We start from the raw sequence: 15207 nt of genomic DNA, 5'->3' as shown, positions 1-15207 counted from the left end.
GCATCAGAACTCTGCAGCAGAGGGGACCCCTTCCCCACTGAGGGGTTTTGGAACCCATATGGCATCCCCCCCTTCTCCTAGCTGTGACCTTTAGGAAAAAACACACAGAGGTCAAGGTAAACTGAACCAGGTACAGGAACCAATTCAAGCAGGGCCTGATGAACAGAAGTGGGCAGTGGCTTTCCTGTAGTCTTTACTCTAAATATTCTCTCCCACCCTAGCCTCATTGACAGGATTAAAAAAACTAAACCAGAAAGTTGTGGAACAAAGATGCACCATCCCACAATTACATTGTTCATTGGGCTTCTCTATTTTAGCCCTTTCTCTTGTCTACATATATGGTAAGGCCAGTGGGGGAGAGACTGTGCGCTCTGTGCACAGGGGCTCACACAATAGGACCCCTTCACAGCTGGCTGTTAGGTACTGTGAATCATGTATAGGAATGTCATCACTTAATCTGCTTCAGTTCCCCTCTGTACAATGGAAATGATTGCTCTTCCCTGGAGTGCGAGGCACTTATACTACTGCTACTGAGACTTTAGAGAGAGCTGCCTTGGCATATTTGTTTCCATTTTTGAAAGGTGCTGTCTGTACTGGAGAGCAGATCTGTCTCCTCTAGACCACAGTAAGTATCCACAAATTCACCCCTTGTGAGGGGAAGATTGTGTGTTCCCAAGACAGGTCATTTTGTTCAGAAATCAGATATATATTAACCCACTTCAGTTTCACCTCCTGTGCCCAGAGTGCACTTACTGAGCAAGACCCAATTAACTGCTTGTTCAAGATTTTCCTTCCACAGTGTAAAGGTTACAAAACTCAGTCATTATTGGCTGTTGCTAAACACCTGAAGCTTCCTGCTGCAAGAGGTAGTTCTGCTCAAAAACAATGACAGGAGTGCCTCCTCAACCCAGCCCTGGAGCACTGTACTTCATACTGATATGCAGATGTGTGGGTTGTAACACAAATAGCCTTTGAACAGTTCATAGCAAGGCTACCCAAGAGGGAAGGATAAAATAAAGACTGTTATAACAATCCTAAGGACAGTTAAGTAGGCAGAATTACTTTAAGTAGTGTCACACAAGTAGAGCTAGCTTTGGGGTTTTCAAGAAGCAGAGTGGGTAAGAGGTTTGTTTACCATCCTATTCAAGAGCACACCTTGGTGTAATGTGCACACCTGAACATTGTCACTGTTCAGATTACTTACACTAGTGTTGTTGGGCAGCAGATCAGTCAATCTTCAATGCATTCAGGTTTGGTCCTCTCTAGACTGCATAGCTTGGCCTTCTAGCAGGAATGCATGAACGCATAGGCCAGGTTAGTGAATAGTGGGGCTAGGGGCCTGATTTCCAAGCTTAGGCCTCCCATTAATTACAAGTGCAGGTTTGTTGCCACAAAGAATTGCTAAGGGAAGAGAAAACAACAATTACAGGCTCAGGTGTGCCCATGAAGAATGAAGGACTAAATACCCTATGTTTTATATACCACATTCACTGTAGTATGAGCATGCAGTTGCCAGATGGACTTCTATTTCCTAGAACTCCAGTGGTCTATTCTAGTGTTGTAATCTGAGACTACTTGAATTTCAGTGCCCTACCGGGTGCTTCAGCTATTTCTGTCAAGTGTTGTGTTTGTCAGTCACTCATCAACACAGCTTGATGCTGCAAAACAAGAGGGACACAGAGCAAAAGGAAATGGAGAACTGATCCCCTTTATTGATTGGTCTGAATCCAGAAGTCATTGTCTACTGAAGACATTTTGTGGGAAAAAAACTGAATTTTAGCATGACTCATGGGTTTTTTTCAAGTCTGAAATGTTTTCATATCAGAATCACTGAACATACCAAGAGGAAAACATCATGAAAGCGCTGATCAGAAATCAACAGTTACGAATTTGTAGTAAACTACTTTTGTAAACAATGATTTACAGACACCTTCCTGTTTGAAACAGGCCAGGTGTAATTCCATATTCAAAGGCTACTGGAATTTTTTTTAAATAATGCTTAGGCTCTGGGTATTATCAAAAATTAAAACTTAAGGAACCCTAAAAAAATTGCTTCACAATAAGAAAAACAAAAGTAGATGTGCAAATGCCACTCTTATCCTATGCCTCTAGGGTTATTCCTCAAAAGAGAGGCTGCTTGACTACCCTTATTTAGTTAGGATACCTTGCAGCAGCAGTAAAGAGAACACACAGATTTCCCTCCTTTATGTAAATTAGGCTAAAGAACAGATGATGTTCATACAGTACAATTAACCATAGGCTTTGCAGGTACAAGCCTCTATTTCAAACATACTGAGGTTTTGTTACACTGAGGAAAGGAGAAAAGACAAGCTTTGGAATGGCACTCCATTTTTCACTTTCCCAAATTTAAATTCACAATATGGGGAGACCAACTTATAGCAGTGTGTCCTTGAAGATGAGTAAAGAAAATAAAGGACAGTTAAAATCAGGGGGATAGGGACTCCCAACAGAGTTGTTCACTTTACACCTGACATGCTTCAGGGTTTTCACATTTTCAGGAGGACTAAAGATTTTAAACACTTCCAACTGATTTTAACGCTGCAGGATACAGCATTTAAATACAACAGCAAAGCAAATCTGCAATACTTACAGCTCATCAAGTTTCCAAGACAGACTGCAAACCAGCAGAGAGGAGTCTAAAAATCTCTTGTTGCTTTCTCTTTCCTACAGTTGGGACAACCTGGGGCTCTCTTCAATAAAGTACAACACACTTTTAAAAGATTTACAGCACAAGGGGTTCTCTACCTCTTCCCATTTGTTAAATACAGGCAAAGGGCACCACAGACCTATGAAACGCAGCACCTGCATGGACTCCAGGTTACAGCTAACACAAATTTGTATACCTTCCAGACATAAGGAATTGCAAATACAGGTCTAAAATTAAACTCTTCAGTAGGCTAAAAGATTGTGATAAGTTTGACAACCTCTTCCTGAGACAAATGTTGAATGTGGTCTTGGTTCAAATTGCTGAAGGGACACATGCTGCTTAAATGTTTCATTTAATATTTGACTTTCCACCCACCCATTCAATAGTTTTCTCCCCATATCAATACTTGTCTCCTTGTACCCCAGAGCACTTAAACTCATGGTCCTGGGGCCAGTGCAACCATATGAAAGTGAAATGTGGCAAACAGATTCCAACTGACACGATGGCCACACTAATCAGATGCATGTATATACATGTACTACAAGTATATTACTATAGTAGAGGCCTCTAATTCCAGCAGGCACTGACAGATGAATGATTAAAAAGACCCTCTTCTAGTACCATAAGCAATTTTTTTTTAGAGAGAGTCTCTATCAAGTAAAGTTTAGGGGTTGGTTCAATATAAAAAATTAGGTTTCCATGCAAATCACTTTTCTTACTGGAGTAGGTTTTAAAATGCATGTTAAAAGACATTTAGCAATTAGAATGAAGTGAGCAATAATCACAGTATCTTTTTCAAACTGGCTGTCAGAACCCAGAAAGCTGACTCTCATATTCCTTGATTACAAAGCTCAGGAAGTAGCTTTATTTATTTTTAAACTAGAGCAGTGGATATATTTTTCTTGATGGACCCAACAACCCACCCAGAGCCTTTGTTCAGTTAAGCAATCTGCTGTGATTTATATGGATATTTATGGTAGTAAAATTTGTTTAAAATAGTAGCCTTTTTCAGCTGCATACAATGCAGAAACAGAAAACATTAAAATAGTCTTTTGGGGCACAGTTAAATTACCAGTGTGCATAACAGTGAGGTATGACTCCAGAAGCTGCTTGGTTGGGTTTTTTGTTATTGTTTTTTCTTTTTAAACTGAACCATAAACATACCCATGCAATAATATTTCTGCAGTGTTGCTAAATAAAACTGACCGCACTGAACATTTACAATGTGGCAGAAATTTAAAAATCAAAGAAATATCATCTTACCTCAGCAGACCTGACTATGTTAATGTACAGAATTTGTTAAGGGGTCAGTCTTAAAAATCAACATTTTCACAAGAGCTTGAACACCACTGTGTCTAGGGAAAAAATTAAATTGAAGCACACCACCAGTAAGAGGTGGCACTGCATTAACGGGCAATGATGCTATGTCGGTTGGGAGAGTAAGGTATGAAGAGTACTCTACACTTGAGAAAATGCTTTAAAAAAAATTACAAAATGACCCCCAAGGCTTATGCAATGATTGAACATAAGTACACCAGAGACTATAGCAAGGGAAAAAACACTGCAAAAAGTACTCTCTATTTACAGAAGAATGATTTAAAGACATTATGGTTTTCTTTACAAACAGATGCAGAACAGGAATAGTCCACTTTTTAAAAAGTCTTTACATATTTATTTTTAGTACATCAACCCTCCTCGATCACGATCCTCCTACACGTGGTCTGTGCAGACAGAATCTTTTCGATTTACTCTCCAAATAGTTCCCCATCATCTCTTCGTGTGTGGCCCTTGCTCTCCTGGGAAGTCCCTTTGGGCATAAGTCAAAAATAGAGTTTTTTCGACCCACAAATTAAAAAAAACTCTGCATAGTTCAGTCATCACTGTCAGACAGAGTCTCATATTGTGCTGAAAGCAGTGGTGCAGGCTCTCGCTCCCATATCCTGTTCTGTTGGTGAGTGGCTGCTTGGCTCATGGATGGCGGGGCACATGCAATAGACGTTGGTGGTGTACTGCTGAGCATCCGCATTGTCAAAGGGTTGTAAGGAAACTGAGTTGATCCTAAGCCAAAAAAGTTTAACTCAAATAAGACAGGCATCACTCCAACCAGATCTTCAAGACTTAACTTTGTTTTCACTACATGAATAGACGTGTGACAGATCAGAGGTCAACACTGGCATTTTCCACCAAGATTCCAGAACCTAATAATTTTAACACCAGACCCCTGAGAAAGGGAAAGTTAAATTTACTCCTTAAAATCCCCATAGTTTATAGCAGCCAGGATCACATGTAATCTGTTTACAAGGAGGCCAACTCTTGATTACCATCATCTTCGTTTACGTGTGCAGCTTTAACTCAGAACATTGCAGGAAACACAAGTCATTCACCACATTTCTTTGGCATATGAACCTCATAATATTGGTTTTATAATACACTGGGTTTCAGTTTCAGGGATTACGGTGATCCTTCAAGCTTTGTGGACCAAAAATTTCCCAAAACCAGTTTTCCACTGGTGCCTCTCACTGTACAGTGAAGAGTTGGTTGCAAGGATCAGATTGAAAACAGAAAAAAATTACTTCCTAAGTTAAAAAATAATTTCACTCATCTCCGGTGACTCAGCTGCTGATAAAGAATATTACAATTTTTGAGAGGACTAATTAAACCACTTGTGGTGTGAATGACCTACTTCGGTGTTAAAATGCCTGGTAGAACATTGTCTTCCCTTATAAAGAGATGGTTTGCTACTCTGCACATACCTGATTCAAAAAAGATCCCTGTTTAATGGATCTGGATACTGTGATGATTTGGCCCAGACACTTAAAATCTTTCCGCATCTAACCTTACCACAGAATTCCAATTCTAGTTCTGTTATTTTTTAGTAGTATTTCTGGCAACATTTCTCACCTGTTGAAGAAGGCCTGTCTTCCCAGGCCCACACTGGAGTCTGCCTGTGGTAATCTCCTTCTGAATGTACAGATGAGACAGAGGAAGGTCTCTCAGTTCCTAAGTATCCCTGCCCAGGAATAGGAGATTTAGACTTCCTACTATTAGACTTGCCAATTAACTTCTGCTTGCCAACTCCCCCTCCTGAAAATGGAAGTCACAGTAAAAAGATTATTTAAAAAAAAAAAAGACAATTTAGACTCAATAATAAATTTATAACCAAACTGCCATATAGCAAGCTAAATTGTATAAAGAGATTCCTTTCAGCAAATCAAATCTGGATTTCTTAACTTGAAGAGTTACCTTTAACCCTCTGGTGGTAGCAGCCTATAGCTTCTGTTTGCTGTTCATGCACCATTGCTGAGAAATCCCCAGAGCTCTGCGCGGATATAAAGAGGTACCCGCAGAGCTGCAGGTCTCTACCGGGAACCACAGCAACGAAAGCAGCAGTATATCAGGCCGCTGCTCCCAGAAGCCAGCGCCCTGTGGCAGCCACTCCGGAGGAGCTGCCAGCACAGGGCGCTGGCTCCTGGGAGTGGTGGCCCGACATGCTGCTGCTTTTGCCGTTACAGTTTCTAATAGACCTGCAGCTCTGTGGATACCGATTTATATCTGGAGATATAAATTTTGTATCTGTGCAGGGCTCTAGAAATCCCCACTCCTATCATCAAAGGGTTAATTCTTCAGTGGAGAGGGCCACATAATGCATTTCCTTCCCTTTGAAGAGACAGGTTACTTTCACCTAATGCTAGCTACAGTTACCATGCATTAGTCAGCCATTTTGCAAAGGTTTGTGTACACTCTTTAGAGGTGCTGTTCCAGGTAGGCATCTTTCTATACCACAACACTATGCAGGTGCATCCCCCTCATTTCATCCTTACCTATCCTAGCCCCCATGTTTTCAGAAAAGAAACATTGGCTAAGACTCTGCAGTACCGGCACTGCTTCTTTGAACTGGAGGGGACATTGCTGAAGAACGAGGCACCTGTCCCCAACCCAAGGGGTGAACATGTTGCCTCCATAGCACTGTCAGGGAGCACGGATTTCTCAGTTTTCATGATTTCACGCTCTCTTAACTACTTCAATTACACCCCACAATTACTACCCGTCTCAAGGCCTTGCAATTCTGAGGAGCTGTAAAATGATTTCTCACCTGAATTGGGTGATGGATTAGCTTCCTCTCTACGGGCCTCGCTATTAGCTGAGACTGCAGGGTTGGAACTACCAGGTGCTATCCCCATAGGCTGGGACATTACAACTCCATGATCCTCCCCTTTGTCATCAAAGCTGCCCATCAATGCCTTCCTAATAATGTCTTCCAGACCCAGATTACTGGCAGGATCTGCAAAGGAATGACCCCTAGAACTGACTGCACCTGGGAGAAGAAGAAATTGTGAGGGGAAGGATGGGAGGGGAGGACAAAATACACCTCAAAAGAATTATAACAAAGAGACAAGGGAGAAGATTTTAAAGGGACAGAGGAAGAAGGAAAAAACAAAACAAAAAACAAAGATGAGCAGTTTATGCAAAGCTTCATGCACCAAGCAGCTCACAATGGCTACAATTTAGACATGCCAGCAGCAAACATTAAAGAGCCATGTCAATTATGTCAGTCTCCTGTTTGCATGAGGATAAGATACTTACATGTGTATTAAAAACTAAGAGCCAAGGCAGTTAAGGATGCCAATTTTGACAGAATATTAATCAAAATCAGATCAATTAAAATATGTTGGTCATAAAAGGAGACCACCCAGAAAACAGGATTTCTCATGATGAAACATAAAAATTCTATGTTGCGACAATTATTTTACAAGTTAAATACTAAATACAGAACACTGGGCAAATATTGATCTTCACAACCTCTCCCCCCTCATCAAGGGAAATCAATATTTTAAAGATGGGGAAACGGAGGTAGAGTGGTAACATGATTTGCCCAAAGTCAGAAAGGGAGTTTGTGGCACAGCTTGGATTACTACCTCCGACTGCCTCTATAAGTGACAAGTTATGAACTACACAGTGATTAGGCAGGAGACCGGAGAAGTGTTTAATAGTTACTAATAAACGAGGAGTACTTTAGGACAATTTCTTACTTGATGTGAAGCTATTCAGAGAACTTAATGTAAATACAGCAAATACTTTAATAGCTCAGTTTCTTCCTTCTATTTAAATAAAGTTTATGATAATTCATAAAATAAATTTAGCTATGAACTGTTTAAGTAGAGAACTTTGTTGCAAGTGTTCACAATTTTGATTAAATGAGACGCCAAGGAAAAGATATTTGCATGATGATGACAGTGCAAGAAAATTACAAGCCAAACTCTAGTACAAATTAAATTTCTGCCTTAATTGTACTTTAGACATACATTCAAATTCCCTTTTATATTCATTTTGCTTTTCCCTAGTGTACTGAAACAGGAATTTCCACATTTAGGGCTCTACTGGCTTATTTCTGCATTCGCCCCCCCTCTCCCTCCCTTCTTATTTCAGAGTTTCTCAATACACCTATTAAAAAGTATTACAATCAGCAAATTCTGTTACAAGAAGTGTTTCAGAAAGATTTACCTGAGGTAGTGACTGCTGGCAAATTAAATATTTCAGTTCCTGGCTGAGCAGTTGCTGCAATTAAAACACAACATTTACGTTTGTTTTATATTACTGATAAGCTCTACATATGTACTAATGTGTATGAGTAATTTAAGAGTCTTCTCTCATTAATGTGCAACTTTATCTGTTTTGACTTCACCTTTGGGTTTTAGTGCAGTGAATGTGAACCACAGGTTGCTCAGTAAAATAAAACTATGTGCAGAGGTTCATCTTTAATGTTGGTCCATAAACACAACCTCAGACACAATCTGTCTGTTAGCTTTCCTTTCCTTTAAAAATACTCTTTCAGACACTAGATTGACCTTTGAAGGTTTTCCTGGTCTTGGAGGTCTTTAAAACGCATAAAAAAAACCAAGCTGCTGTGTTTATTTCCCTGGTTGAACACACATTTTGGTGAATGTATCATATGAATTTTGATACCACATGTGTCTTTACTTACGACCATTTAGAACTACTTTGAAATGGCTGGAAAAATTAATTCAAATTACTGGATTTATAACACAAACATTATGTAATATCTTTAATAATCTGAGATTGCAGATAGTTGACCTGTTACTGACATGAAGCAAACAGATAATCAGCTAATGACAGTGGTGGATAGTATATTAGCGTTCTAAAAGTCTAGATGAAAGTTTAGCTGAAATGTATTAGTGCAGCACAGCAGGATCTATCACACATACCCACCAACGTCTATTAAAAGATGAGGACAATGTTTACCACACTTATTTACACATTCCCGGTACTTACAATGTTCTCACAGAATGAGACAACATGGGCTTAACATATGTCTAACACCACAAATAATGCCAGCATCACTGAGCCTACTTATGTAAAGAAGAGATTTTTGTGAAGGCAAGGACACCCAAATCCACAGCCCTTCCATCAGTTCTAAGAGGAGCAATGTTTAGAAGACATTCCAAAACAATTAAGTAGATTTCTGTGAAACAAAAGTTATCTTCTTGCTCACTGAAAGCATATTTCACTTTTAGCAAAGAGGTGTGCTCTAACCACGAGCATGAAAGGGTTAGGAGCCAAACCAAATTCTCTTTCCTGAATAAACTCATTCCAGCAAAATGGGGATTTCAATTAGCAGTAAAGTACAATATGGTGCTAGTAACATGTTCCACCACGTTGATATTTGCTTCCCAAACTATACGCAACTTATTTGTGGTTTCGAGGTTGTCGTACTGACACCTATAATTACAAGAGCAAACAACAAAAAGGAGTCTTTGAAGCCCCTCTGGCAGCATGACACCACTTCAGCAGAAAACACGTAAGCAAGCTTATGTTTACATATCTTATACATCAAATGGAAAACCCAATATATCATACATGGATAAGAATGCAGGTTTTCGCCCAATGTTTCCTGGCTCCAAAATAAAATGCTTGCCCTTAGTTTACAGAAGATGTTTCCCTCTCGCAAACAAAATATTAACCTTGTAATTGTAAAATAAACTCCTACATACAAGAACAAAATATATATGGCAAAACTTCCAAGTGTTTGGTAGTAATTTTTTAAAACATAACATTAAATAAAACAAAAAGTATTTGAAACAGGACTGGGTTAGGCTTTGCATTATTGCCATCCAAGGATACCCTACGTTAGAAAATGCAATGAGAAAGTGAAGTCCCACTTACCCATGTCAGAGTCACCTCCACCAGAGGAGTTCAACTTACGAAATATCTCCTGTTTCTTGGACTTCACCATTGGAGAGGTGTTTTCAAGCTTGGTGAAAAATGAAGGCAGGTAACTTATACTCCCTGGAGAGCGAGAGTCAGTCCTGCTGAGACCAACATGTGTCAAAAGATGAACTACACATCAACATGCATTGCTTTAAAAACCTTCCCATCACTTCTAAACTCTGGCATGAGTTTACACCAGGGGCCCAAATTCAACATATCTTATAACCCCCATCAGCAATTTTATACAGAATAGCTATATATCCCATAGATCGATACACTCAACTATTGTCTCCATTACGTTAGGGACACCCAAACTTTGCCCAAGTGAGTGCCAGACTGATGACTTGCCAAGCGCATAATCACTACCACCATCTCAATGCATTTGATCTGTATATCTTAAAGCAATTGACAATGGAGGTAAGTATCAATATTTCTATTATACTAACAGAGAATCTGAAGCATAAAGTGGTTAAGTGATGCACACAAGGTCAGTGCCACAGTCAAGAACAGAACCCAAGGCTCCTGACTCTTAGTCCTGTACCCTAGCCACTCAACCAGGTTGCCTCTGAAAAGTTAAGAGGAGATTCAATTCTCCAAGGATTTTCATCACTCTGGGGCCTAAACCCGTAAATTCTTTAAAAACACATTGGTTGCAATGAGAAACCCAAAGACTGTATTATGAAAGGTGGTTTGCACATATGGAGTCTTTCACCCATGCCTCTCAAAGCGCTTTACATACAGTGAATTTAAACATCTCTTGGAAGTAGGAGGTATACACCCATCTGTAAACAGGGTAGACAGTCGCTAAGTGACTTGCCTACAGTAGCAGAATCAGGAACAGAATTTACAAGTCTTGACTCCTACTACACTGCTCTTGCCATTAGACAATAGTGCCTCACTTCAGAGATCAGAGCTGCTGCTGACCACTCAGAGATACAGGTTAAGATATAGTAAGTTCAGTTTTTAGACATACCTCTGTTCAGCAGGCTCATTTCTTTGGGAAAGCAATATAATATTGTCTTGTTTCTCATGTACAACTGGGACCTGCGGCGGTGAGATTGGCTCATAGGGTTCTGAAGAGACATGACTTCTCTCTGGGGACTTCCCAGGTCTAAATTTTTAATACAAAGGAGAGGTACTCTTCAGATGTGTAACAAGCACAATTAAAAACAAACTCCAGTAATCAAAGATCAAGTCTATTTTGCTTATATACCATTTAAGTCTATGGTATCCTTTGGGATGAAAGATATTACAGAAACACAAGACTTCAGACTATCCACATAAATGATTAATTTCTATGAGCTTTATGTATTTACATCTCTTCCTTCTTCCCTCAAAGCTTGAAGATCAAGTGCAGGTAAATCTAGTATAACTGTGCAGATGGCTATAATCTACAATGTAGCACCAGTGAGTATTTATCATTTTCCTTACTACACTCTTAGAAAGTTAAGCCATAAATTCCTTCTATTTGTTGCAGAAAGTAGACATAAAATATAAGTTGCCTTTGGACAGCAAAGAAAGGTTGAAGGATAAACCTACTTCAAATCAGTTAAGCCTAATCCACTGTTAATTTTTATTGGCTACTTATGCAGGCATTGGTTGAATTTACAGTCAAACCAAAAAGCCACCACTTCACCTTGCTCTGGATTTGTCAGAGAGATTTTCAGGAGACAATCTGGCACTTGGCCGTTGATGGTGAACAGACTGTGACTGCGACTCGGGGCTGTAGCGGTTTGAAGCCTTTGCCCGAGTAGGGGTCGTAGCTGAAGCAGGAGCAGAGTTCTGGAATGTACTAGTTGGAGGCTGCAGGGATGCCTGTGAGGCCGCTTGGTTTCTAGCAAAGTCTTGTGTAATAATTTGCTGGTTGGGGGCAACAAAACAAAACAAGATTGGTCAAACAATTGGCCTGTATTATCTCATTTTAGGAACAAATGCAATTGGCATATCTCGCACCAAACACAAGACAATCTGAACTTCAGTCATGTGATTATGTAACATGTCATGGTTTCACGACCAACACGGTAACATATTATAACTCTCAAATAAAATGTACTGTTTCCATGTTTATAAATCAATCCCAAAGTTACTTGCAAAATTAACCTACACAGATATGGTCAGCAAGCGTGATCAGACGATGGGTCCTAGGTACATGTCCGATCCCCTCTGCCTGAGAGGAAGGCAGTGGAGGCTGCTGCGGAGAAGGAGATTCCTGTTGTGTCCTATATCGGTGAACTGGACCTTCATACTGCCTGTTGGGATCACCTAGTTTCAAAACAAAAGGAGCATATCACTCTAAGAAGACATTTCTGAAGTTTAAGCTTTGAGAGTTTTTTGAATATTTATGAGAGATACAGGAAACATTTCTGCATGAAATTTTAAGTAGCTTGTCTAATACAGCCTTCTTTCCTTAGTATTTCGACCAGTGGGCCGCATCCACACAATATATATACTACCTGTATGACCCTGAGGATATCACATGGGCTGTAGCGGTTTGTTGATTGGGCCGCAAGCGGCTCGTGGATTGAGAACCATTGATTTAGACCCTTTGACTCAAAACAGGCAACAGAAAGTACTAGTCTACAATAGCACTGAATCCATATTTTTGGACTGATTTAATTTCATTGTACTTCGACAGCCAACTGAACTGATGTAACTTGCACCTCAGTTTCTTTCACCAAAATGTGTTAGGACCAACAACCAATACACTGATAATTTAAGTATTTTATAACTTAACAGAAGCATTTTTTCTGTTAATTCGAAATCCGAGCATATTACAATAAGCAGCAGCACAGTGGTTTTCAACCTTTTTCATTTGCAGACCCCTAAAAAATTTCAAATGGAGGTGCAGACCCCTTTGGAATTCTTACACAGTCTGTGGACTACAGCTTGAAAACCACTGTTCTATAGTAATGACAACCTTTCATGGATCCCTAAGACATAGTCTGTGGACCTCCAGGGGTTCGCAGATCAGAGATTGAAAAACACTGGTCTAGTGAATTAAGCACAGGTCTAGAAATCAGGAATTCTCAAATTCTAATTCTGGCTCCCTCTCAGACTAGTTGTAGGGTCCGATCAAATCAACCTATTTATCTCATTTTCTCCGTATGCAAAATGCGAATAATGCACCCAACCTCCTAGATGTAGTGAGGTATAACTGATGAGTGCTGAGTATCACTAGTGCATTTTCAATAAATTTAATCAAATTTCTCCACTTTTCACAGATCACAAGTATATGGTCTAGAAAAAGCTTCTAAAGATTCAAGAGTGCTTTTAGTTGCAACTTAAAGGCTGCTAATGTACTTTATATACACAAGTGTATGAGTTCATAGCAACTGTTCAAAAGGGAATATATATTTAAGATACTTGGACATAATTTTTTTTTATCTAAAAGAAACAGACTTACTTTCTGCCTGGCTTGGTTTCGGTGCCTCTTGTTGATAGGACTGTAGTTTTTCTTGGGGAGGTACAGGAGAATTTGCAGGGCTAATCACCTCAATGGCATCTCCAGGTGCTTCATATCGGTGGGAAGATACTATGAGTTCAACAGCAGAGATGTTTTAAAATAAAATGCAAATTTGTGTAAGTGTGAAACCTTAATATTAAAGAGTTAATAAATCTTGCCAAAAATTTTAATGTAGGGAATCTATTTTATTTTCATGACTGGGACAAATCTATTAGAGCATTTAAATAAGCATTTTCTCCTCACTTTCATAATGCATTTACTACTACAAATGGAAAGCTATTATTTTTAGGAAGTATCTTGTGATCTTTAGTGTGGTTAGTTTTGTTTTTCTGTGATTCAAGATAGCCATTCCCTTCTACATCTAAGACTTCCATAGGCATATAGTCTAAACGTTCACTATACAGGTGATTGTAAGTTTTGCACTGAGCATCACAAGATTCTTAGGAAAAACTGTGTTTGCCTGAAAAGTGCTATGCATAGCTACAGCATTGTATAAATGAGTATTGTTTTATTTCATGTCAAGCAGCTATCAATTATATAAAAATGGAAGACGGTACAGGGCCTGCACTGCATTAGTAGCAACAAGATAAAACAAATCCCTTCAGACGTGCCATCTCCTTAATGGCCAATGTAGCAAGTGCAATGAAAAGAGCACGAGGGAATAGTAATTAAGAGTGAAGACACGTACAACTGCTAGAAGAATCTGAACTTTGTGAGCCCCGATCCCGTGCATCCTTGTCCGAAGCAATCTGCCGAGTGATGATCACATCTATGAAGTTAGCAGCAGTAATGGTGGTCTTCCCACGAGTCCTTAACTCTTCCTCGTACCGGGATTTAGGAGGAGGCCCTTTGTCTTTACCAGCCTCTGAATAAACTACCGATGAAGACGGACCCTGGGACTTGCCACTGGAAAAAGCTACCGACGTGTACGGGCACTGAACAGACCTCTTTTCTGCTTCCAGTGTTTTCTGCTCCATCTGTTGCTGCTGTTCACTAACCACCGTTGACCTGCGCCCCATGTTCTCTTCTATTCTGGTTCCTTCATGCTTGTGCTCTTTTGCTTTGACAACTTCCATCTGAGGAGCAGAGGCTGCAGCATCCACCAATGCAGCGAGGGCATCAGCAGCAGTGTTGTAACGGGAAGCAGGCAACCCTGGAGTTATGGAGGGGGCTCCAGGTGTCAGCTGCCTGTTAGCAAATATCAAAAATCACTTGCATTAGATCATACAACAGCAATTCAATGATTTCAGCTGGTTCTTCCAGGCTTCCCACAAAGTACAACTTTTGTGATGTTAACACCTATCCCTCAAGTCAGAGGTGAGCAAACTACGGCCCACGGGCCACATCTGGCCCCTGGGACCATCCTGCCCCGCCCCCGAGCTCCTGGACCAGGAGGCCTGCCCCTGGCCCCTCCTCTGCTGTTTTCCCTCCCCCGCAGCCTCAGCTCGCTCGCTCCGCCGCCGGCGCAATGCTCTGGGCGACAGGGCTGTGAGCTCCTGGGGCAGCGCAGCTGCAGAGCCCGGATTCCCAGGCCAGTCAAGAGGACAGGGAGAAGGGGTGGTTGGATGGGGCAGCGGTCTCCAGGGGGCAGTCAGGAAGGGTGTATGTGTGTGTGTGTGTGTTGGATGGGCTGATGGGAGTCTGGGAGCGGTCAGGGGACTGGGCAGGGGTCTGTGGATGGGGCAGAGGTCCCAGAGGGTCCATCAGGGAACAGGGTGGGTTGGATGGGGGCAGGAGTCCGGGGGGACGACGACAGATAGGAGGTGGAGGCCAGGCCACAACTCCCTCCCGTAACCGGCCCTCCATACAATTTATGAAACCCAATGCAGCCCTCAGGCCAAAAAGTTTG

The 15207-nt window shown here is 40.8% G+C and overlaps 1 protein-coding gene across 14 annotated transcripts in view; it reads right to left on the bottom strand.

Annotated features, from left to right (window-relative positions):
* Positions 1 to 1690: 1690 nt before the first annotated feature.
* The window catches only part of NCOR1 (nuclear receptor corepressor 1), a 101385-nt gene continuing 87868 nt past the window's right edge, over positions 1691 to 15207 (bottom strand). For 8 of the 14 annotated variants that reach the window (XM_044993387.1, XM_044993393.1, XM_044993394.1 and 5 more), the window contains 10 exons: positions 14047 to 14546; positions 13299 to 13427; positions 12000 to 12157; positions 11532 to 11755; positions 10869 to 11006; positions 9851 to 9996; positions 8171 to 8224; positions 6762 to 6983; positions 5570 to 5752; positions 1691 to 4726 (listed from right to left, as the gene is read on the bottom strand). In XM_044993387.1, the coding sequence (XP_044849322.1) occupies positions 4539 to 4726; positions 5570 to 5752; positions 6762 to 6983; positions 8171 to 8224; positions 9851 to 9996; positions 10869 to 11006; positions 11532 to 11755; positions 12000 to 12157; positions 13299 to 13427; positions 14047 to 14546 (1942 nt within the window). In that variant the 3' untranslated portion in view covers positions 1691 to 4538. The remainder of the gene's footprint in view (positions 4727 to 5569; positions 5753 to 6761; positions 6984 to 8170; positions 8225 to 9850; positions 9997 to 10868; positions 11007 to 11531; positions 11756 to 11999; positions 12158 to 13298; positions 13428 to 14046; positions 14547 to 15207) is intronic. The other 6 variants (XM_044993390.1, XM_044993395.1, XM_044993397.1 and 3 more) reach the window with 1 other exon arrangement.

The sequence above is a fragment of the Mauremys mutica genome, chromosome 19 (assembly GCF_020497125.1).
Source record: "Mauremys mutica isolate MM-2020 ecotype Southern chromosome 19, ASM2049712v1, whole genome shotgun sequence".
Taxonomy (NCBI): domain Eukaryota; kingdom Metazoa; phylum Chordata; order Testudines; family Geoemydidae; genus Mauremys; species Mauremys mutica.
Note: the sequence above shows the minus strand (reverse complement) of the source record. Positions and strands in the feature narration are given on the sequence as shown.